The sequence below is a fragment of the Vitis riparia genome, chromosome 9 (genome assembly GCF_004353265.1).
Source record: "Vitis riparia cultivar Riparia Gloire de Montpellier isolate 1030 chromosome 9, EGFV_Vit.rip_1.0, whole genome shotgun sequence".
NCBI classification, from domain to species: domain Eukaryota; kingdom Viridiplantae; phylum Streptophyta; class Magnoliopsida; order Vitales; family Vitaceae; genus Vitis; species Vitis riparia.
Window position 1 is genome coordinate 22,827,333 of NC_048439.1, and position 24,201 is coordinate 22,851,533.

At 34.6% G+C, this 24,201-nt stretch overlaps 3 protein-coding genes across 4 annotated transcripts in view; all 3 read right to left on the bottom strand.

Annotated features, from left to right (window-relative positions):
• LOC117922025 (beta-amyrin synthase-like) overlaps positions 1–8,848 on the bottom strand; it is a 64,561-nt gene extending 55,713 nt beyond the window's left edge. The window contains exon 1 of one of the 2 annotated variants that reach the window (XM_034840000.1): positions 8,825–8,848. The gene's annotated coding sequence lies outside the window, so the exon portion shown is untranslated. The remainder of the gene's footprint in view (positions 1–8,824) is intronic. The other variant, XM_034839999.1, reaches the window with a different exon arrangement.
• Positions 3,301–8,868, bottom strand: LOC117922026 (beta-amyrin synthase 1-like). The gene is made up of 18 exons (XM_034840001.1): positions 8,468–8,868; positions 7,240–7,425; positions 7,054–7,143; positions 6,768–6,965; positions 6,588–6,672; positions 6,118–6,284; positions 5,841–6,029; positions 5,647–5,760; positions 5,367–5,486; positions 5,146–5,268; positions 4,953–5,051; positions 4,795–4,851; positions 4,637–4,683; positions 4,413–4,556; positions 4,139–4,316; positions 3,972–4,052; positions 3,781–3,864; positions 3,301–3,638 (listed from the first exon to the last, which is right to left on the bottom strand). The coding sequence occupies exons 1-18, from the start codon at positions 8,666–8,668 to the stop codon at positions 3,492–3,494; spliced, it is 2,310 nt and encodes a 769-aa protein (XP_034695892.1). The 5' UTR covers positions 8,669–8,868; the 3' UTR covers positions 3,301–3,491.
• A 3,442-nt stretch (positions 8,869–12,310) lies between these two features.
• LOC117921945 (lupeol synthase-like) lies at positions 12,311–16,384 on the bottom strand. Its single transcript, XM_034839889.1, has 4 exons — positions 16,184–16,384; positions 14,912–15,115; positions 13,411–13,488; positions 12,311–12,475 (listed from the first exon to the last, which is right to left on the bottom strand). The coding sequence occupies exons 1-4, from the start codon at positions 16,382–16,384 to the stop codon at positions 12,311–12,313; spliced, it is 648 nt and encodes a 215-aa protein (XP_034695780.1).
• Between the last annotated feature and the right edge of the window lie 7,817 nt (positions 16,385–24,201).

Sequence of the window (24,201 nt, forward strand, 5' to 3'; positions counted from 1 at the left end):
CTATATGGACCCATTACGGATCCGTCCCTAGTGTTGCTAGGAGGAGGACCTAGCCCCCACCAACAACTACCTCAATTTATGTTTATAAATTTTAAGACTTAAATGATTATATTAGTTTATATCTAATTTTAAAATTAGAAAATTTAAAAAAAATTAATGATGCGTTTGAAAGTAGTTTTTTACAAAGTGTTTTTAGTTGAAATATTTTCCTTAAAAGTGTTTTTAGGAGAATTACTTATGAAGTATTTCTTCAAAAAACACTATAAATGATTTTTTAGATTTTTGAAAATATTTATTAAATTTTGTTAATTATTATTATTATTTTAAAAAAAAATACTTTGTAAACTAAAAGCACTTCTTAAAATCACTATCAAAGCAACTTTAAGAAGGGGCTAATAACTAGTCTACCTAATAGGCATCCCAACTTGATTAGTTTAAGATGGAGAATGTAATGAAAATGAAAAAAAAAAAAAAAAATTGTTGTGTTTACAAAGGCTTAGTAGTCTCCTTAACAAGTCCCCTCAATTAAAATCTCAGTAGTAGTTGAGATGCGAAAGGCTCAACTTTTGCAAACCTCGGAAAGAGAAGACAAAAGACTTGTTGTGTTGGCACCTGACTTTTGGGACTTCTTCTTTGAGCCTCAATTGGACTTGGACTAGGAATATAATTCTACAAGGATGACTGGTGGGGTGTGTTACTGAATTTTTTTTCTTTTTGGATCGAGCTGTGTTGGTGGGCTTCTCCTTACACCACCCGGCCTGAATGCTTTCATGGACCTATGTTGGTTATCTTTTCTTTTTGGGTTTCTATTGGAGCCCAAATGACTTAATTTCTGTTTTGGAAGTATTTTGAAAATCCGTTTTAAAAAACAACTAAAAACAATTTAAAATGTTCTTGGAAAACACTATATTTTTGTTTTCAAAAATGGAAAATTGTTTTCTATTTTATGTTTCTTCTTATTTGATATATTTAATAAAAGATGTTTGAAAACTAATAATTTGAAGAAAAAAAATGAAGTTTTGACATGTTTTCAAATATCTCAAAATATAATAGTTTATTTGTACTTATTTTATATAATTAAGATAAAACATTTAACAACTATTAAAATGCAAAGAAAATATTAAAAAATTCATCTAAGTTAAATTTTCTAAGATGTGCTTTTTTTTGTGGTGCATCGTTAAATTTACAAAAAGTTATGACTTAAGAATTATGATTATGATTGAAATGTGAAATAAAATGGGAATTTTTAACAAAATTAGGAAATTTTGACTAAACCCAAATAAGAAAAAACGTGTATGAGCTACTTTTGACTACCAAACTAAATTATCTTGACATTTAACGTCACAAAATCACTTTTGGTAGACTAAAACTTGAAAGAATGTAATAAATTGGGACACTAATGACTCACATCTACCATAGACACCTCTTGTTGAACTGAAAATGTAGGTCCCTTTTTTTTTTTTTTTTTCAATATCAGTAAACTGTTGAAAATGTAGGTTAGTTTCTGTTGCTCCTGCTGATCTGTTTAATTGATTGAATATCTTCAATCATTTTTGTGTTTTAAACCAGCTGAAAATAGAGAAAGAAGCTCACAGAGCGATGCAACAGTCAGTAGTAATCAACCAAGCCTTCCTAAACTCATACACTACAAGTGGTGTCTTCGAGCGGCTATCTACATCCTCTTTTTTCCTGCTGGCCAATCCATAGCCACTCTCTTGGGAAGATTGTACGATGACAAAGGTGGAAATAGCAAAGGGATGGCCATATTTGTTCAATCAGCAGGGGAACTTCCCAATCCTCCTTCCCCTCTTCTTTTTCTTCTCACCATCCGCCAAATCCATGCTTTGTTAGCCTATCAAAGGCCCGTTTTCATATATAGTTTCAACAAGGTACTTTTCGAAGATGCATTAAACCGTTCCTTTATCTAATGCATTACTTCACCCACACTGACACTCACTGGAGTCTGTTGGTATTTAGTTTTGTGGCATATTATTTGATATCTACTTGAGGATTGGATACAATTAGACTAAAATGTTGCCTTCTCTTCCAGGCTTACTGCAGAGAACTCTGTAAAATTTGGAGCTCCTCGAGATATGGCTTTGTGATCCATATCTCATGAAGCACAGCAGGGCTCTTTTGTTATTAAGTAGTGATTTTGGCACTGCAGGGCTCTTCAATTTCTTTCTTAATTTTTCAATTTGCACGAATGTGGAAACTTTTACACATCAATCATTTGCTACAATAATAATCATGTAAATTTGGTCCACTTTTCCCATTCTCTATAATTGATTAGCTTAGGAGCTGTATGGAGAGGAAAATGACATGGGTCGGTGTTTGACAATAATAGGAAACCTCTGACTCTTGGCATTAAAATGAGCTAAAGATAGCTTTGGAAACCACTTTCAAATGAAAATTGACATGCATAATTTTTGGTGTGTTTGACACAATAAAATTACTTAACCAGAAATGAAATAGCGAGACCAAAGGGAAAGGGCTTGAGCGTCCTTGATTCAAAGTCTCTATATCCCAAAGGGGAAGCAACTGAGCTTGATAGCTGCCATCAAGACAGAATGACTCTTTGCACGATTCCGCAGCTATTCTATTGAAGAAGCTGATTTTCCTACACGTTCAGCATCGGTTCATTCCGTACTGCTCACTATAAGAACAAGCTTGGAGCCTTCTGTACTGTTATCTTATGCTAAGTACTGAATATAAATGTTGTTAAGGGTACCACCAGTGACATGCAGATGCAATGTTGATCATGGATCTGTATAATTGGTCCACTTTTCCCATTCTCTATAATTGATTGACTTAGGAGCTGTATGGAGAGGAAAATGACATGCATAATTTTTAGTGGATTCATGCTTCAATCTTAACCATACAGGTTGACCACAACCTAGCCTAAGCTTGATCCAGGCACTACTTAGAGACAAGTATTTATTGTGACACTCAGTTGCATCTTGTTTAGCTGATCCAGGAAGCTTGCTTTATCAAAGAAGCAAGACCTTTCGATGTTTATGGATGAATTCCTCTTGGCAGCATTGGTTCTTTAATATTCACCAAAAAGTGAACAGGCTTGGAGCCATAGGTAGATATTTTAGAAAGCCTTCTGTACTGTTGTCTTATGCTGAGTACCACCAGTGACATGCAGATGCAATGTTGATTATGAGAACACCAATGGCATAGTACATCAACGGATATTTGAGTTGGCTTATAAAACAGGAAAGAATTTATTCCTTCCATTTGTATCAGCACGACTCAATTGATTAGCTAAAACTTAAAGCTAAATTTGTTGACTTATCTTCCATTTTCTACCCATCTTTCTATATATATTTTGCACATCAACGTTAATTTAATAAGGTCCTGCTATTGTTTTATTCTCTTGCACAAACTATTCTTCAAAATACTTTACAATGGCATAGATAAACTTGTCATTGGCTTAACATTGTTCAAAGGGCTTGACATTGCTCAACATTATTTGAGCTTTTCTCCTACAGATGCTTCAATGGCATGGCAATGCAACCAGCCTTCAGGCAATGGCACCCACTTACATACTCTGCAAGAGCCCACAATGGAAAAATATTCCTATAATCTGCACAGTGTAACATGCAGTTATTCATGAAGGCTCCAGTGATTTCCTGCCATAGATAATTGATGATCAAATGGTTAGACTACCACCCAGTATATAGAGTCAGCTACGAAAGAACATCATTTTCCATTTCACAAAACCATGTTAAAATGTTATTCCTTTTGTTTTTAATTCATGTTCAAGTGTGCTACCTGTTGGGGAAAATCACCATCTTCCATTTGGGAATTAATCAACAACTTTGCAGCCCTGTGAAGAGGTGTTGGGTCTCTCTCAGCCTGTTAGAAAGGAAAGGTTAGACTCAGATGTTTGGGGAGAAGCCATATTGTGAAAATAATGTAGAAGACCAAGTTAAGCTTAGTGATGATGAAACTGTATAAATAACCTGCCCAGAAGAAAGCAGCCCCATCAGAGCCCACCCAGTTTGTACCAGATTTGACTTGTTTCCTTCAAGAGGTGTATATTTCTGTATCACCAAGCACAAGGATTACTTTTTTTTTGTCCATGTTTCTATCAGAAAACAGAGAGCAGTGGGTGGCATGTAAAAATTACCTTGTCCCGGCAAGAAATATAGCTCTCTCCCCAACCACCATCATCTCTTTGTGATTTGAGTAGAAACTCAACAGCTCTACCAATAGCAAGACAATTGTGGTAAGTCTTGCCAGCAGCTGCTAGGCCCCCAAGTGCCCACCATGAGCTATAGATGAAACATACTCCCCACTTGCCATACCTGGTGAAATGCTTCTTTGTTTAAATGGATCTGCACTGCATATATAAAAAAAATATTTCCCCAGTGAAATAGTAATAGTGGATTTGAGAAACAAACCATGAGCCATCAGGCATTTGTTGGTCTTCAATGTACTTGGTAGCATTTGTGATGAAATTGTCTATCTCCTCCGTCCTGTGTTCGGGGTATAACTTCTTAAACAAAACTAGAGCCTGAATTGCTGATGCAGTGCACTCAACATACCTGGATCATCGTTTTGTTAGTCTCCAAGGAAGTTAAATCTAGTAGAGTTAGAAAAGAAGGTCTATTATCAAGAATCTTACTCATGCTCGATGACAAGGTCTTCAAACATTTCACTGGGGTTGAGCAGCTGAAAAGAGAAGGGATTGGCATTGATTTAGATTCAAAGAATACAGAGAGAGAGAGAGAGAGAGAGAAAACGGAAATATTGAAGTTATTTAAACATGTTGAAGTAATTTACCTCCAACCATTCTGAAGCTCCTGCAGGCTCCCAGCCTACTATACCACCATTTTCACTCTACAGTGGTTTCGAAAAGAGGGGTTATTGCTACTAAGAAGTTATGACTTGTTTTGTGATGGGGGAAACCATGCAAATGGCCCAAGGAAGATGGTTCTCACCTGTAGGGAAAGCAGGATGTTGACAGAATCAAATAGCCGTCCAGGTTCGATCTTCATACCAACAATTTCTGGTGCCATCATTGAAAAGAGGAGACAACACTGTAACAGAGAGGGGACTTTAGTGAGAAACCAAGTGACTTTAGTTAATTTGTAAGCCCTGACTCAATTGAAGTGTTTGAGCAGAAAGAGTTACCTTCAAACCTTCTGCAGTGCAATCAGAAACTTGCCAACCATGATCCTTATCTGAGAATGTCCACGATCCTTTGGAAATGTGGCGGTACATGCTTTTAAAGTCACCAGAAGGATTGTCCTTGACCTTCAAGATTTCAAGCAATACGAAGTAAATGGACCATGAGAAACCAAAGTAGATTCTGGTTAAAGTAAAGCCATAAACAATGGAATTCAAGATCAAACCTGAGATTCCTTTAGGAATTCATGGCCTTTCTTTAGCGTAGGTCCAATTTCATTGGTCATATTGCAAGCTAGCAGTGCTTGAAGGGCAAGACTAGTGTCCCACTCTTGACTACCAAAGGTCTGCAACAATCAACAATTTCAAAACCAATTAGGCAGGAAAGGGACAAAAGCATAGCTTCAAACCAATTGCGTACTTGAAAATTTTAAGAAAAAATGACTGGATATAATCTATTTTTTCTACAACTGTTTGGGAGATTAGTGATTGAACTTGTTTTCTGACCTGCATCTTTATTCCATCTTCTCCAGCCCATATATAATCTGGAATCCTAGCAAGGTGCTTCTTGAAATAATCCCCGTTTGGATCTTCAACCCAACATGAAAGCATACACAGCACCTGTTCAATTTAAGCCATATTAGCACCCCAAAGAAAAGATATACTGTCTGAATAGACATTATCCATTGCAGAAAAATTACCTTCTCCACACATCCAATGGTAATGTATCGACTGTTTTCATCTTCATAATGGATGTGTTTCATTGTTACTTCAAGAGCCTTCTTTCTCAACTTGTTGAAGGGCCAACGAGTAAGAAGAGGCTCGGTACATATGTACAAACTATCCCACATCATATCTTGTATTAGGGGATGGGGGTAGTAGAGATCCTCCTGCAATAAACAATTTTGAATGTGTTTCATGCATGCGTAGCATATTCATCGGAAAAGGAAAAGTGTTCTATACAAAATCAAAACTTACTTTTGCACAAAGATGCCGTACTTTCTTCCAGTTGATTTCATTATATGGTTGAAGGAAGAGCTCTTCTCTCAGTTCTAGAACAAGAGGCGTGATTGGGCCAACGAATCGTTTACCATATAGGTATGACATGGGCATGAAAATCAACCGACTGTAGCACCAAATTTTTGCTGCATTTATCGTCTCAAATTATAAGAAGCTAGACCAAAGATAGGAAAGTGTAAGCTAAACCAAAGTAGACATGGGAATGGCATTTCTTAAGACTAATAAACCATCCCCAGGTTGAATTTGTAAGTATTCATGCGTGATTTTATATTTGTATAAGGCTGAAGTTACACAACTTTGGGCTTAGCATTTTGAGTCAGTGTGACCAATTCCAAGTTTTATGCAAGATGGCCTTAGGATGTAAAATACATTAAGTGCAGAAGTAGATGTTAAATTCAAGCACTTGAGTAGATTGCTACACCACAAACCTGGATTCATAGGAAGATGAGAGGGGAAGAGCGAAAACTCTGGGGGCATTGGGTTGCTTCCTGACCAGTCAAACAAGCCAAAAATCTACACGGAAGAAACAATATCATATAAGATTCAGTCCATCACACAAGAATGCATTGTATAGGATGAATGTGAACTTGTGTTTGAAATGGCCATACTGAAAGCCAAATCTTTCCCCAAGTGGGAATGGAAGTCACTCCACCACGATCTAGGATCCATTTACGCCCTCTTGCACAAGCATTGTCTCTACCACCATCACGCCCTTCTCCAAGGATACGCATACAAATGTAGCTGAGTGTTGTACAAAACATGATGCTGTGTTCCTCAATATGCAATCCCCACCCACCATCTTCATTCTGCAATGTACATAAGCCATTTTCATACTTCAAAGCTCCAAGCTCATTTATGATGTTAGGATGATGACTAGGTTCAAAATATATATACCTGATGACAGTATAGGTAGCGAAGAATTTCTTTACGATATTCTCCAGGGAATACAGTGTCAAGATGCCCTGTAATGTATAGACACATGACCTGCATTTTCCATGAAATTATTCCATTGAGAATGGCTATTAAAATGGTCTATATACATGATTTTAAGGAGGGTGAGAAGATGTTAAGTAGACTCACCAAAGGAGGGAGGAAAAACAATGGGCCGGAATGTTCAGCAGGCCAATGGCCATCACTTGCCTGCAAGGCTGAAAAGAAATGTGCACCCCTTCTCACTGCTGTTGTGATTGTCTCTTTTGCAATTTCTTCACCATCCCCAACCTTCACTTGTGGTATTGTTTGTTTGAAATTTTTCTCTCTCAAAAACTGTAGTTTTTTTTTTTGCCCAAATGAAATGCGAGTTAGTGAAGACAAGTTTAAAAGAAAAGGTAAATTAACCTCAAAAGTAAGCATCTATTTATACAATTGTTCCAAGCTAAGAGAACCAAGATAGAGTTACAATTGTTAAAACACATAATATATATTTTGGGTCCAAATACTACAAACTTAACCTTTTAGGAAATTAGTTGTTCAACATGGTATCAAAACTCGATTTTGGAATGGGTCTTACCCTCTCATTGTCCAACAATCTGGTTGATGGTGTCTCAACAAGCTCAAAAGAAAAGAAAAGAGAAGGCAAATTAACCGCAATAGCAAGCATCTATTTATATAATTGTCCCAAGCTAAGAGAATCAAGATAGAGTTAACAATTGTTAAAGCACATAATATATATTTTGGGTTCAAATCCTACAAACTCAACCTTTTAGGAAATTACTTGTTCAATATGGTATCAAAACTCAGTTTTGGAATTGGTCTCACTTCTCATTATCCGACAATTTGGTCGATGGTCTCTTAACCTAGGGCTTGGTGTATGAGGGGAATATTGTTGGGTTTTCCATATCTTTTATAGAAGGAATTGGGTGACTCCTTATCAGTACTGTGAGGGGAAAATCTCACCCTTTAAGTTAATTTTTGGGGTGGGAAGGCCCAAAATCACCCAATGGTAGTATCTCCAATATATTTTTTCTTTTCCCAATTTATCAAGTTCGCATGCAAGCCTGAAAATAGAAGCTGCACATGTAAGAGGGAGAGAGAGTGAGAGATTATGGTTGTTTGGTGGTGAAAACCTGATTCTAAAGAGGACCCCATATCTTGCGATTTTTTGGGTTCCTTTTTTCATAGAAATCATCACCCATAATCAAATAAATGGAAACAAAACAAGAAAAGCTATGTAGCTAGACTACGTAAAACAAGAAGTATGTATGCATGCAAGACACGTATAGTCAGTGAAAAACTGCAATCTAGGACGCAGATGACAGATCAATATCTGTTGTGATATCAAGACTTGAGATAGATGGGATCAAATCACCTGCATCCGCCAAAGGAGGTCGCTGCTGGGCTTAACCTGAAACCGGTTTTTCCAGAAATTTTCACGAGCTGCTTCGACCTCAGCTCGCTCTTCTGGGGTTCCATAATCAGGATCAAACTCCCATATCTGTCTTCCCACGAAGTTGTTGGTGCTGTAGATGTAGGGATCATTGCCTCCATCTGCAACCTTGAGCCTCCACATTTTCTAACTCACCAAACAGACGAGATATATTTCTATATGTATCTAAGTTTACAGATATGTGTGTCTCCCTTTCGAAAACACCTGCTGATCATGAAATCACCAGGAAGGTAAGACAAGCTTTTCTTTGCAGTAAAATTAAGTTAAAATGATACAGACCAAGGACAGAGAGATAGGTGCTGGGTGGGCAGAGAGGAGAGAAACTTCAGAAACTTGGAATGGCGAGTTCCAGGTGGGAATCGCTCATTAATATAGAAGCACAACAGCAAGTCAATCACCAACCCCCATGACTTGTATTTATGAATGAGACTATTAACACTTAATTTATGCTTATCGATATGTAGTGATGTCAGCGATAGTAACTTGATTTCTAAATTCTCCCAACTGCCAGAAGGGTGAATATAAATCCACATTATTAAGTGCAAACCCATCGCTCTTTATGCTTATTTAAATCACTCCCCAGTCTGCTCCACCACCAACGTACAGAAACCTCAATCTCTTAGAGGAAGGAATCTTCTTTGTCAGGTAACAAAGCCTCTCCAGAACAATGACCTGTTACTTGTGATGTGGGCAGTACAATAGAAGCACAATTACTTTGTATGAGATAACAAACTTTGATGAGATTTTGTTTTTGTCCACCTAGAAATTAATTCTCTGATAATCATTTTCCATTCATTATTTTGCAACTATGGTTCCCTCACTGATAATCATTTTTAAGTATTTGGTTACCAAGCAACCATAGGGAAGGTATCGGATCTTGCAGGGAGGTATCCCTAAAGCAACCATAGGGCAGAATTTCGAAAAGCGTTTTTCTTATCTAAATAACACAAGCGGATACATGTCGGTTTCCCCCCCAAAAAACTTGTTAGGCAGATGGGAGTGGCCATGCATCTATTGAAAGAGAAACTAAAGAGATAAGGCCATAAGAGAGCAAAGAATGTCTAATGAAAGAATAACTGCTACTTTCAAAAAATGACACCATGGTGACCTAAGCAACCATATGGTTCTCTCACACGCCCATTCATTCGTATCCACACAAATTCCAGTTTTGCAAAGAAAGAAAAACAAAAAAAAAAAAAAAAGAAAGAAAGAAAGAAAAGGAAATAATTGACCTTCTGTGTTGTTGCCACCACTTGTTCATATAATTGACAAATGATAGATATCAGTCTCTGATAGGTATCAGTCTATTCGATCATAAAATTAATATTTTTTGACACATACATAAAGAAATGATACATCAATTAGTTATATAGCATTTAAATTGTATTAACTAACGCATGGTGAGTAGTTATGTTTAAGTGACTTTTCACCAATTTTTACATAATAAGTCAACACATCCTTTCAAATCATATAATTGATAGGAAGGATATAAACTTTACAGAAACCAATGTACCTTTCAAAGTTGTTATGTCTCTTAACACCAATATTTTCACCCATCGTTGAATTATAAAAGTTATAAATTCATGGTTTATTCATCAGACTGACAATCAAACTATAGTCGAATTGATGATGTCATAATTATATAACTAATATATTATTAAAATTAAAAATTGTTACAAAAATTAAAATAATAATTTATATATTATTTTAAAATCAAAATTTTATTTTAAAATCATAAAATTATTTTAAAAAATAGAAAATTAGTTTCAAATCATAAATTTTAATTAAAATCATAATCTTAATTTAAAATTAGAAATTTTAAATTTTATTTTAAAACCATAAATTTATTTAAAATCTAAGGGACACAAAGTTTTTAGATATTTATTTAAAATCATAATGTTTTCATTAATTTAAATTAAAATAAAAAATTTTAAAATATGAAAATGGGGAGAAGAGCTGCTAAAGAAAGGGGGAAGAGGGGCGGCAGGAGTTGGGAAGAGCAGTGGTGCTCAGATCGGCTAGTCCGATTGGGTTTTTAAAACAAAACTTAACACATAAAATGGAGAATGGTTCTAAGGAGAATTTTGTGGTCCCGGTGTACCAAAGTTAGATTTTTGACTCTTGGATTTATATATTTAATTGTGACCTTTAATTTGCAGTGTACAAACGAAGAAGAAAAAAACTTGTTGTCAATCTCTTGTTGGAGGCTTTTTTTTCCATCAATAACTAAGTAAAATTGTATTTGTATTGAATTTTGGAGGTTAATAATTTTGTAATGGAAGTTAAGTAATAATATTTTATATTATTAAAATATATAATTTATAACAAAAAAATGTATTATTTAATATCATCTTCATTTTTATTTTATATCAATGTTATTTAAAAATATAGAATAATGATTTTTATTTTTTTTATCAATCATTTAATAAAAAAAAATTAATTCTCATAAACTAAGGAAGTTGAGTTCATTTTGAATTCTAATTTTATTATATTAGATAACTAAAAAAATTAATTTCAATATAAGTTAATTAAAACTGCATTTTGCTTTAGTGTAATTCTCATAAATAAATTAAAATACATATTTTATTTAAAATATTTATTTATTACATGAAAGAACTAAGGATAAAAAATTAATTTAAAAAAGATAAATTTCATAATAAAATTGTTTAATAACAAAAATCTTTATTTTATAAAATGGATTGATATGAAATAAAAAAAGTTATAAAATTATTAAAATAAATTTAATAAATGTGAATTTTATAAATCAATTAAAATAGATATTTTATAATTTTGATTTTATTGTACGAAGGATTCACTCAAACTCTATTTGGAAATTAAAATATATTTAACTAGGCTTGTAAGCCCTTTTCTAAGGGCAGTCAATGTAACAAAAATTTCAGCAACTTGTAGACCTTAAAAATTTTGTAATGTAACAAAAATTTCAGCAACATGTTTGAGGTTTGTGTATCTTTTCAGCTATATCTTCAGACTTGATGCTCACCCGAGCGAGTAATTAGAGTATGTATTGGAGCAATTCCTGGAACCTTACAACTAGTGTGATGCTAGTAGTTTTCCTTCTTTTTATTTCTTTTCTTTTCTTTTTTTCCTTCTCAATTCTTCATATTTATTAAGTATTGGTTTTTCATTTACAGCCCCTTTTTAGACTTCACTGCTCGTAATCTCAGCCATCAATGGATAAGCTCCATGGTTACAAACCACATCTCCATCTCTCAGAAAGAAACAAACACCAGTTTTCCAGAAACTTCCTCCTAAAGATAATCCTCTATTGAAAGCACGCAACCATTCATTATTTTGACAATTATGGTTCCCTCACTGATAATCATTTTTAAGTATTTGGTTACCAAGCAAAGGACAATCCTTTTCAATACGACTTTTCAAAAAATGACACCATGGTGACCTAAGCAAACCATAGGGAAGGTATCGGACCTTGCAGGGAGGTATTCCTAAAGCATAGCCCAAGAGCTAAATCAAATAATTTAAATATTTTAGGCCCTCTCCCACTGAAATTACCATAGATTGATTCTTTTCTTTTCACCAACAAAGAACAAACATACCAGATATGGAGAAACAAAGGAAAATGATAGATGACGAACAGAGATAATAAAATGAATGTGAATTCGATTAGGTTATTCCTAAAATTGGCTGCAATGCAGCCAAACACATCTTAATGGAGGTTCTTGGTGTTATTAACCGCAAGTAAGGTCTATGGGAAAAAACTCTCCTTAAGTCCAAAGAAAAGGTGCACTACGGTGCTCTACAATAAATTCTATGATGAGCTACCACGAAGAAGATAGCTCCTTCTGCACCAAAATCTGCTTCACCAAGCAATCTTAGAGTAACATAGTTTAGCACAGTACCAAACATGGTGCTCGGGCCCTCAATGTGTAGCCCCCAACCTCCATCTTCGTTCTACAACAAAATGTGTTATACCTTTAATTGCTTTTGTTTCTTCACTAGCAATGTCAAAGCTAGCCAAGTAAATGGTAAAAGGCTTCATTTGGTTGAATTTTTTAACTTCCCATCAAAATAATAGCACTTTACATGAGTATGTAGGAAGAATGATGTTGAGAAAGTACTCGTCAAAAAATGATATCAAAAGAAAATTATGACGACACAATTATTTAAGTTAATATCTCTGTCATCAGATTCCTGAATCCTATAAAATGAAAGAGAAAAATGACAGTTAAACTACACTTCTAAAAAAGCTAACATGGTAATAGATCATGGAACCAGCACTCTAATATTATGTTAGACTACCGTTTGACCCAAAAGCTAAAGTTCTTGTGCAAGTGGTAGTTTAACAGCAACAAAAGACCGTAGTACTTAAGTGCCAAAATATAGGAAAATAATCTTGCCTGATGATTGCAAAGGTATCTGCACATCTCACGTTGTTGCTCTATTGATAAGACAACATGCAGAGCTCCTGTAACATATAAAGTAATGACCTGTTGCAATTTCGTCACCCAATTGTCACTTACTTAAAGAGAGAACAATGAGGAAATAAGGATTAGATAAAATGGAAATCAAGACACATGAATAAATTATGTATAGAAAAAAAAATTATCTTTGGTCTTCTCCATTGGGCTCTGAAAAGACTTGCATAAAGTTCAATAGAGATGAAATGAGATTATCAGATGAAAAAATAAAAAGGGTTCTCACCAGATTCAACCCTAACAAATAGCATTGGTTAATTGACAAATGGAGGAACATGTGCCATTCAAAAAGTCAGCTCTTACCAATCCAGGTAGTAGAAACATAGGACCCCCACAATCCCCTGGCCAATGACCATCATGTGCCTGAATAGTTTAATAGAAATTTAAGCCCCTTCGTAAGGTAGTCGTTACCACCTCCTCCGTCACTTCTTCCAAATCTTGAACTTTGATTTGTGGCAAGTTTGTGACACATGGGTTCTCCCTTGCAAACTATATTTCAGAAAGATTTAGAAATATAATAACATTAGCATAACTTACTTCTATCTCCAAAAATGGCCCATGTTTTTTACAATACATAAATGAATAACAAAATAATATAATTTAAAGTAAAGGATAAGCGTATCAGGAAACTCCTCATGTCTGCACCGTCCAACATGTGTCATCTGTGTGTCCAAATTATTTTCAAAACAAAATATTTAAAAATATTGAAACACATGTACAGTATGTTCAAAGCATGTCCAAGGTCTGTCAGAGAAGTGTCAATATCCAACATGTTTTTGACTTGAACATGGTAACTTCTAAAAGCAACCATACAACTTATTTTTCATTTCTCTTCCTATATTTTCTCACAGTCTCAGCAATGACATGCAGTATAAAGTTTCCCTGCTTTGAAAAATAAAAGAAGTCTATATCTCTGAAGTTTGTGAGCTATTTTTTACAGAGTATTCAATCTAGAATTTCTCGCGCAGGAATATTTTGGCATGTCAAGTTAATTTGGAGATCAGCATCATAAATAAACCCGATTTCTAAAACATCTCTGTTTTGGCATCATATATACTCAAAAACCCATTTGAAAGCTTTGCAAAAGACATCTTCATTAATTAGCATCAATGCAAAAGCAGTCCAAACCCCAAAACAAATGAAGGTTCTGTAAGCAACTAAAAACCTAACATACTGATGACCATGATCATGACATAATAGTAGGTAATAACAATAAAAACAGTAAAAAAACAACAATAGGTTCGGTTCTTGTTTCTTCCTGAAGTTCTAAGAATCATTGAAGAGAATGCTTCTGGCATTAAATATGAAAAGATTGTAGTCTCTCTACCAATTAAAGACATACACGCACAATAAATATAGGATGGACTAAGATCAAAACAGCTCTAATTCAAGTACTAAATTTTCTATATGTAAGGGTTGTCACAGAAGTCCTCTCTGCCCATGGGCTTTAGATCTGTCCAATTCAGTTGGGTTGGGCTGGATTTGGGTTTAGGGTACAGCATGAAGTTAACCCAAACCCTCTGTACAAAGCATAACTCACAAATTCATGCTTTCCTTGTCTCTTTCCATCTATTAAAAGACTTTAATATCTATCTTTTCAATTTCCTTTCTCAACATTTCACATGTTGTTTATATATATGCACTCATCTAGTACATATAAGAAGTTGAAGACGTAAACTAGAACGAGTAATTAATTAATCTAAGCTCAAGGTGTTCACCCTATGCCCACTTGGCACTTTCTCATTATATTATTCTTCAGTATATTAAATTAACTAATTAAAGTAGAATAAGGAGACAATCTTTGAAGCTAAACCATTTCTTTGGTTCCAGTCACATAAGCATGCATACCCTACATATACTATATATTCATGTTCCTATGTGTTCTTGCAGATTTTGACATAGATGGGATCACCTGCATTCGCCAGAGAAGATCACTGCTGAGCTTAACCTGAAACCGATTTTTCCAGAAATTTTCTTGAGCTGCTTCGACCTCAGCTCGCTCTTCTGGGGTTCCATAGTCAGGATCAAACTCCCATATCTGTCTTCCCACGAAGTTGTTGGTGCTGTCGATGTAGGGATCGTTGCCTCCATCTGCAACCTTGAGCCTCCACATTTTCTAACTCACCAAACTGACGAGATATATCTCTATATCCAAGTTTACAAATGTTTGTCTCCCTTCCAAAAACACCTGCTGATCATGCAATCACCATAAAGGTAAGACAAGCTTTTCTTTGCAATAAAATTACGTTAAAATGATACAGACCAAGGACAGAGAGACAGGTCCTGGGTGGGCAGAGAAGAGGGAAACTTCAGAAACTTGGAATGGCGAGTTCCGGGTGGGAATCACTCATTCATATAGAAGCACAACAGCAAGTCAATCACCAACCCCCATCACTTCTATTAATGAATGAAAATATTAATTTTTAATTTATTCTTATCTATATATATTTATGTCGAATATATTAAATTGGTTTCTAATATATTCCGTGGTCCAGTCAGTCCCTAGTCCATGATATATGTCATACAATCAATCCTAAAATTAATATATTTTAAGACATACATAAAGAAATTAGGTATATAGCATTTATCTCGAATATATTAAATTGGTTTCTAATATATTCACCAATTCTTCCCTGACACATGCAGCCAAAGTCTCACTGAAAGTCAAAAAACCAAAAAGGGAATTAAATGACCTTTTGTGTTCTTGCCATCAGTTAGAATTAGGGTGAACATGGAGTAGATGTGATTGCTTGGATCTTTTTTTCAAAGCTGGGGGACCTCCTTATTCCTACTATAACTAGGCTTTTGATCAAAGAATTCATTTTAAGAATGTATATGATAATATTTCTATTCAAAGTAGAAATATTATAATTAATTTAAACGTTTTAAAAGTATTTTATAAATTTCATCAAACAGCCAAATTTTATCATATAAGTCAAAAATCATATCATTTCACATGTTGTTTATATATATGCACTCATCTAGTACATATAAGAAGTTGAAGACGTAAGCTAGAACAAGACTAATTAATTAATCTAAGCCCACTTGTCACTTTCTCATTATATTATTCTTCAGTATATTAAATTAACTAATTAAAGTAGAATAAGGAGACAATCTTTGAAGCTAAACCATTTCTTTGGTTCCAGTCACATAAGCATGCAGATTTTGACATAGATGGGATCACCTGCATTCGCCAGAGAAGATCACTGCTGAGCTTAACCTGAAACCGATTTTTCCAGAAATTTTCTCTAGCTGCTTCGACCTCAGCTCGCTCGTCTGGGGTTCCATAGTCAGGATCAAACTCCCATATCTGTCTTCCCACGAAGTTGTTGGTGCTGTCGATGTAGGGATCATTGCCTCCATCTGCAACCTTGAGCCTCCACATTTTCTAACTCACCAAACTGACGAGATATATCTCTATATCCAAGTTTACAAATGTGTGTCTCCCTTCCAAAAACACCTACTGATCATGCAATCACCATAAAGGTAAGACAAGCTTTTCTTTGCGATAAAATTACGTTAAAATGATACAGACCAAGGACAGAGAGACAGGTGCTGGGTGGGCAGAGAAGGGGGAAACTTCAGAAACTTGGAATGGCGAGTTCCGGGTGGGAATCACTCATTCATATAGAAGCATTAACACCAAGTCAGTCACCAACCCCCATCACTTCTATTAATGAATGAAAATATTAAACTTTAATTTATTCTTATCTATATATATTTATGTCGAATATATTAAATTGGTTTCTAATATATTCCGTAGTCCAGTCAGTCCCTGGTCCATGATAATTATTAGTGTACGTAGTTATGATTAAGGCACGTTTCACCAATTCTTCCCTGACACATGCAGCCAAAGTCTCACTGAAAGTCAAAAAACCAAAAAGGGAATTAAATGACCTTTTGTGGGCAGAGAAGGTTTATAAAGTTTTTTCCACAATTAAAGGATGCAATTCAATCAATGGATTGTTGCTTACTCATTGTTCAAGTTAGTTCTAACACCCACTCAGTATGTCCACACCATAACATTTACAGCATCAAACAATTGCTCAGTTGTTTAGATAATAATAGATCACCCTGCACAAGAGAAACAAACAATAAAAATGTCCGTATAACAAGTATTTTGAGTTAGTTCAGTTGTTACCTTCAATCCTTCTGCTGTACAACCAGAGATCGGCCATCCATGATCAACACCATACTCTTCACCTAGGTTTGTTGAAATAATTGCTTGAACAACAAAAGAAGTATCCCATAATTGACTTCCATTATAACCCCGCTGTAAACTTATTATGTATAACAGATGGATGATAAAGTTCAATAATCTGCCTTTACAACACGCCACTATGAATGGATATAGACGCTATAAATGGCTACATCCACCAGAAAAAGTAATATCACAATTCTCCATAACATATAAAATGGAAATGACACTAAGATAAACTAGAAAGAGACCAATACTACTTATGGACTTGCATTCTCCTGCCGTCTTCAGCAATCCACAAATAATAAAAAATTCTTGGAATATGCAACTTAAAGGCCTCTGAGTTTGGATCTTCAATCCAGCAGCAAATCATATTTAACACCTGTACAAATCAGATAACAGGAAATCAAGACCTTCATGGAATAGAAAAGAACAGACAATTAGATCAAGAGCACCTGAGTACAGTGGTAGAACTAAAGAAGCTAACTGGTTTAGTTCTTAATTAATAGTAATCGGTACATTTATTGAACTTAGTAATCACTACATTTATTGCAGTTCAAAGGACCTTTCTATACTTCACATGTACCTTGTTCACAGGTCCTATGCCTATATACCGTGTATTCTCATCTTCATAGTGTACATGCTGCATTACAGTGCATAAAGCCTTCTCTCTCAACTTGTTTCCGAGCCAATGCCCCAGAATAGGCTCAAGCACCTTATGAAGAGATGCCCATAGAATATCCCGAACCAGTGGATGTGGATAGTATAGATCTTCCTGCCAATAATTGTAAAGACAAATATCAAAATCAAATGGGAGCCTAAAGCATAAGAAAGATGCAATTGATCTTCTTCATAAATTTCCTTCTTAAATGCTTATTAAAATGATGTCATTGATTCGTCCCTCATGCAGTCGTGCCATTTGATTTTGGCCCAGACAGGTGTTATCAACAAAATTTATAAAACCTAAATCACCTTACACTAGGATAGCATAGCTAACATAGTATAGTGGCTCTAGGATCGTCCACAGGGATGGGTTTTTGTCGTACAGTTGACTTTAGTGAAGGAAATAAAATGGTGCTTTTCCTTATGAAAATTAGCTTTTAAAGAAAATGGAATTGTGGTTGCAAAGATTGATTTTAAGTTAAGCAAAAATAATAAGTGAAGTTAACTACAAAGAAAAGGTCTCTTGGAGCTTTAGGTCACTAAGATCGGGTTCCTTAGGCAAAGGGGGAGATTCCGGATCTTCTCCTCGCGTTAGGGACAATAACATAAAGGATGGCTATCTCTCGAACCGGTTTTTTATTTAGCAATTAAGATTTGATCCAAAGGGTTCATGAAAAGTGGTAATTGCTTCCCATTAATGACTTCAAACACTAAAGACCCTCACCTTGAACCACCTTCCAATGGCTCGTAAATGATAACTAATAGACATCCATGGATCTAGCAATAAGCATCCATAGAATCCAAAAAGCTTACCAAGTATTGGGCATCCAAGGTGATTTTAAGGGATTTAAAGCTAAACCTTGAAATAAAAACCATTAATGGTTAACAACTATTTTCATTTAAAGCAAGGACAACTCCCATATTTTCATTCGGGTCTTTCACCTAGCTTCCCTCACTCCAAGAAACGTAAAACCTAGCCACTCATCCCCTGAGAAATCATCCTTAGAGGTTGTTTGGCTAGAAAGAAAAGTGAAAACAAAATGAGAAGGAAAGGTAGAGTAAAAGCTCTGTATATCTCTTTCTACAGGAATTTACAAGTGTTCAATTATTTTTTCATCCCCCCGCGTCTCTCTCCCTCTCTCCCAAAAAATGTTACCAAAAAAAATATAAAAGAAAATATCTAGGTTGATTACAAGGAGAAAATAGGAAATTACACAAAATATCTTGAGATAAAAATCTAATGGAGTCGGTGCACAGGAAGATTTCGCATAGTGTGCAAAATTGTCTTTCACTCAGTCCTGCTCTCAGTCTTGCAGCTCCTCCTCCTCTTGATTTCTCATGCTATGCGAAATTTTCGCATAGCCATGCGAAAAGTGCTAGTTGTTGGATTTCTTCCTCTGGTTTTCTTCCTTGCATCTCTAATTGGCTTGGCGACCTATTGCCAAGCTTGGCAAAGGGCTATGAAGTGCTCCAAAGCTCAGATTCTTCATGTATTTGAGCTTTAACTTGTATTGCCATGGATTTCAAAAAATTCTCCCTCATTCTTAGCTTGTTTCAATAATCAAATAGCTACCAAAAACACCAAAACTTGCCAAAAACTGATTAGTAACCCTTGCTAGGTTCCTTAATGTGCCAATTGAGTTAAAAGGTATTAACTACTACTCAACAGTGTTTAAAACAATTAGTTTCCAGCTATAAAAGAGTACTTTTTTAGTAGTAATCAGTGATCATCATGAAACTGCAAATCAAATAAATTTTGAGGGAAAAAATGATTGAAAATCGAAATGCATATTGCTGGTTGACTTGATTTAGAATTTTAAGGAAATATAACAGTTGAACCACAACACAAACCAGAATTTAGTTGTAAATTGTATACAATAGACTCCCATTCTTCATTAGGTGAATTACTTTCAAAAGATTGGCTCATTTTTGCAAGAGAACCTATTTCTTTTCACAACAGCTAAAAAAATTCTCTTAGACCCTTGGCTACTCAACAATAAGCTTAGAGAAAAGGATGAACAACCCCTATAGTTATTATTCATAAAGTATCAGTGCAATTTACAACTCAACAGGAAATGCATGAAATTTATATATAAAAAGATTCATATGTGCTGCATTTTAAATTTCCATTAAATTCCCAAATGTAGGAACACAACCTTACTTTGGAGATATTTTTCAATGACAAATGAAAGGCCAAATTAATCAATTATATACCAATTAATAACAAATTCATTCACAAATGGGTTACTTCACAGAAAAAAGTCATCAAATGATCAAAGTACAAGACTGTACAAAATAAATCTAAAATAAATATCTAGAATCTAGGTTTTATCTTGAAAATTTTTAGAGAACATTTCTTATATGTCTAGTTTATCATCTAAGTGACCAAATTAATTGACCATCCCTCATTTAGTACCAGATTTCATAATGATGATAATAGGTCCAGAACAGGGCATCTTTTTAAGGCATTCAACAATTGATTTTTCCAATTAACTTATAGATGTCCTAAACTCATAAATAAAAAATAAAAAATAAAAAATTCACACAACTATCTTAATTTTCTATTTTATATGAAAAATAATCATAGGACAATAACACATTCATATTTTAAAGTAAATAAACATCTCTCTAATTTAGAAGAGCCCTTATGCAGTGGGTGCAAGAAGAAAAAATTATATCTCTTATTTTAGAAATCATTTATTAATAGTTTATGCATCAAAAATTAAATTCAAAAGGTATAGATTAACAGAAAAATGTTCAAAGAAATTAAAGAGATTGTTTAGTAATTTAATTTTGTAAAACAAAACTGAGTGTCAAAAACAGAGTGAAAACTAAACCTTCTGAAAAATTGATTTATATCTCCTAATTGGAAAACCATATTTGACCCAAGAAAGATTCTAAAATCAAGTTCAAGGAGTCTAGAATATCATAAAATAGTTAGAAAAATTTTAAAGGGTTTCTAAGTTGTCAGATTCCAATTTACAGATGTAGAGTACAGTGTACTATAATGAAAAATTCTAACTAGCTAAAACAAATTAAGATAAATCAAGACAAATTTCAAAATAAAAACTGCATCACCTAGAAGCCAATATACCAAAAATATAAGAAATACTCAAACTAAAATAATGGGATCAAACCAAATCAAAGCATGAACTGTAATACCAAGGATCGAATAAATTAATGATGAAAAATCATAAATGGACCTAAACTAATAGAACAAATTAAACTAAACTAAAACAAGAATTTAAAAAGAGAACTTACCTTCAACCGTGTAAGAGGGGCTGCTGTTAGAACACTCTTAATCCTTCCAATCTGATGCTTTATACGCTACATGTTCTAAAAGAAAATCCCGAGACGTCCTCAAAGTGGCAGCTTGTTGTCATCTTCTTTGCATGGTATGGTTGCCGTCCAAATTTCATCAAAACGTGTGGATGCCTTTCACAAAATCCGGTGGTGCCATATTCTTAAAGTGGCAGCCTTCTTCTTTTTTTTTTTTTTTTTTACAAAAAATAAACTGATGTGTAGTGGAGGTTCAAAGTGGCGACCTTATTCTCATCCTAGTAGTGCGTGGTGGATACCTCTCACAAAATCTGGTGGTGCAAAAATCTGTGCGTGGAGGGGCTTTTTGAGTGGCAGCCTGCTGTGTAAAATCCACAGATGCAGCCTTGATGGAGATCTCTAGGTGCGTCAGTTAAAGCTCCAATGCATAATCAGTCCGGTGCGTCTTAAGGAAGATTTGGACATTCAATGCATGCATCTCCCTATTCTCTCCGAGTAACAAGGACTGTTTAAGCTTTAACTCAGCAAAAGTATAGCCTGAAAATCAGATATCAATGATTATGGTGCATTCTGTTGCTTCAATTGATGCATTGCTGCCCGACCATATGTCGTGCTACTGTTTCAGTTCTGACAATCTCCATCTTCTCATTCCATTTTCCAGTAGATTTTATGTGGAGATATATAGTCTTTGTGGGGTTGTCGAAATCCAACCACATGAATTAAGAGTAAGAAGCTCAGCTATTACAGGTATGACGGGCTTAGATCCATTCACATCTTCAGATTTTAGAAACATAGGCCAAAAAAATACTTCTCCACCCCGCAATTGTAAATATGCAGTAAGTATAACCTGTCCAGTCTTGAAGGCCACTTCTTGTGCCACTGTATTAGCTTTCATTTTGGGAGCAAATCATCACCAGTAGGTCTCGAAATGGAAAAGTTAGTGGCTCCCTCATCTTCTGTAGCTTTGTACATATCTGTCCAGTTAACTCTAGGCTTCATTATAGATATTACAGTGTTGCGAGCCACGAAAATGATATATAGCTCCCTTGTCAAACAATGTCGCATCTTCATCCTCAGAGGTTGTACCATTTAGAGCTACTGTGTGCCCATAAGGGCGTGAACCAAAAGTAGAGGAAAGCAACAAAAACAGGGCACAAATGGGTAAAACAAAATGGACTAACAAAAGCCACATTTCATGCCTAAACAACAAATCAAGAACAAGTAATAAAAACTGAGAGTAGCAATATGATTATCAAATGCCAAACCTAAAGATAAATCCAACTATTTACAAGGGGAAATCAAAGAATCCAAAATGTGACCAGAACAGAGCATGTATGCAGACAATTAGATTAAGTCAAAGCAACCAAATAACTCCTGATGTCCACACCAAATCAACAAGATCTGGTGTGTTCATAAATCTAAAGAAAATGAAATAAAACAGTATTGAAAACAAAGAAGAAATGAAACTCATAGTGATCTTACTTGAAAGGCTCCACCCCGAGTAAGGTGTGTTCGCCTTCCACTCATCAGGAAATGACCGCTCTTTAATACTGGTGATGTTGCTGATCTCTCAACATGCCACCATTTTTCTAAATTTCCAATTCCCCAAATTACGTGTCTTCTATTCTCCAACTCACGTGCCTTCTCAAAAGAACCTGGAGATCCTCCTCCAAAGCAGTGTTAGCTTGACTTCAAGTGAGACCTACCTCCAAAAATTGGCAAAGCCAGTCAAGCTTCCTCTCTTCTGCTCCTCTACCTCTTGTTTTTCTCTCCATTTTGAGCCCTTTTCCACTTTCCCACCAAAATTCTTTAATTGTCCCAAAAATTCAACCTATGTCTCCTTCCCCCATGGTCTATTTTTCACTTTCCCACCAAAAATTCTTTTTTTTTTTTAGCCTAAATAAATGAGTAAATAAAATAAAAATAAATAAAAAGGAATTTTGGAAATAGAAATAAAAAAATATATAGTATAATAATAATAATAATAATAATAATAATATCAATAAAATAATAATAATCTTAATAGTAATAATGATAATAGAAACAATGGTAACAAAAACAATTCTAATGATGATAATTAAAAAAATAAAATAAAATGACAATAATAATAATAAAAATATACAATGGCTATATCTATATATATATATATATGTATATATGAAAATGAACAAATAAATAAATAAATAACTAGATATGAGTACACAACATGTATTTATAAAGAAAACATGCAAGCTATGTAAGTCATGCAAGCCACGTAGGCCATGCAAGCCATGTTAACCATGCAAATGAGTTACGGGTGTTGGGGTAAGCCTAAGCGGGCTAGGTGCCTAATGGGCCTAAATATGTCTCAGCAAACTGTCATAAAAGTGTACCTAATATCCAGAATGGCTCAAAGAAGCAAGTTATATGAGTAGCAATGGGCCACTAAAAACTACCGTGGAGTAATGAAAGGGCACTTAATTAGGGCATTCCAAGGAGACAAAATGGAGGGTCTACACACTCAAAAGACAAGATAAGAAGTCACATACATTCAATCAATGAAAAATTAATCATGTACTAAAATATTAAAATTCAATCATGCAATCAAAAATAAAAAAATCAATTATAAACTCAAAATTAAAGTCACATATAATCACAATTAATAATCAAATAGGAACTCAAAATTAAAATCAAATATTCAAGATTCAAATGTGAACTCAAAATTAAAATCACTCATGCACTAAAAATTAATCATGCAATAAAATCAATCACATGCACTCAAAATATCAAAAATCATTCATGTACTTAAAATATCAAAAATCAATCACACACTAAAAATCAAATAACAAACCAAAGCTCATCTAACCTAAAAACATGCAATCAAAATCAGACCTAATGCACTAAAAAAAATAGAAACTAACAACAGAAGGACTTACTAGAAAATAGACTCCTAAACTAGAACCAGAGCCACTAAAAAAAACCACACCAAGGATCCATATAATCCTCCAAGATATATATCCAAAAACGGTCCAAAAACAATGATAAGGTGAATAGTAGTAGACCACCAATGGAGACACAATAAA

Bases quoted from the DNA above. Each gene is read 5' to 3' on its own strand.
- LOC117922026 (XM_034840001.1), bottom strand. From the start codon at position 8,668: ATGTGGAGGCTCAAGGTTGCAGATGGAGGCAATGATCCCTACATCTAC. The intron at 6,966-7,053 runs GTATATATATTT...TGTACATTGCAG, and splicing joins GCTACCTATACTGTCATCAG to AATGAAGATGGTGGGTGGGG. The intron at 6,673-6,767 runs GTATGGCCATTT...TCTTCCGTGTAG, and splicing joins GGGGAAAGATTTGGCTTTCA to ATTTTTGGCTTGTTTGACTG.
- LOC117921945 (XM_034839889.1), bottom strand. From the start codon at position 16,384: ATGTGGAGGCTCAAGGTTGCAGATGGAGGCAATGATCCCTACATCGAC. The intron at 13,489-14,911 runs GTGATCCCATCT...TCTGAAATATAG, and splicing joins ATCTTCTCTGGCGAATGCAG to TTTGCAAGGGAGAACCCATG. The intron at 12,476-13,410 runs GTAACGACTACC...ATTTTGTTGTAG, and splicing joins AAGAAGTGACGGAGGAGGTG to AACGAAGATGGAGGTTGGGG.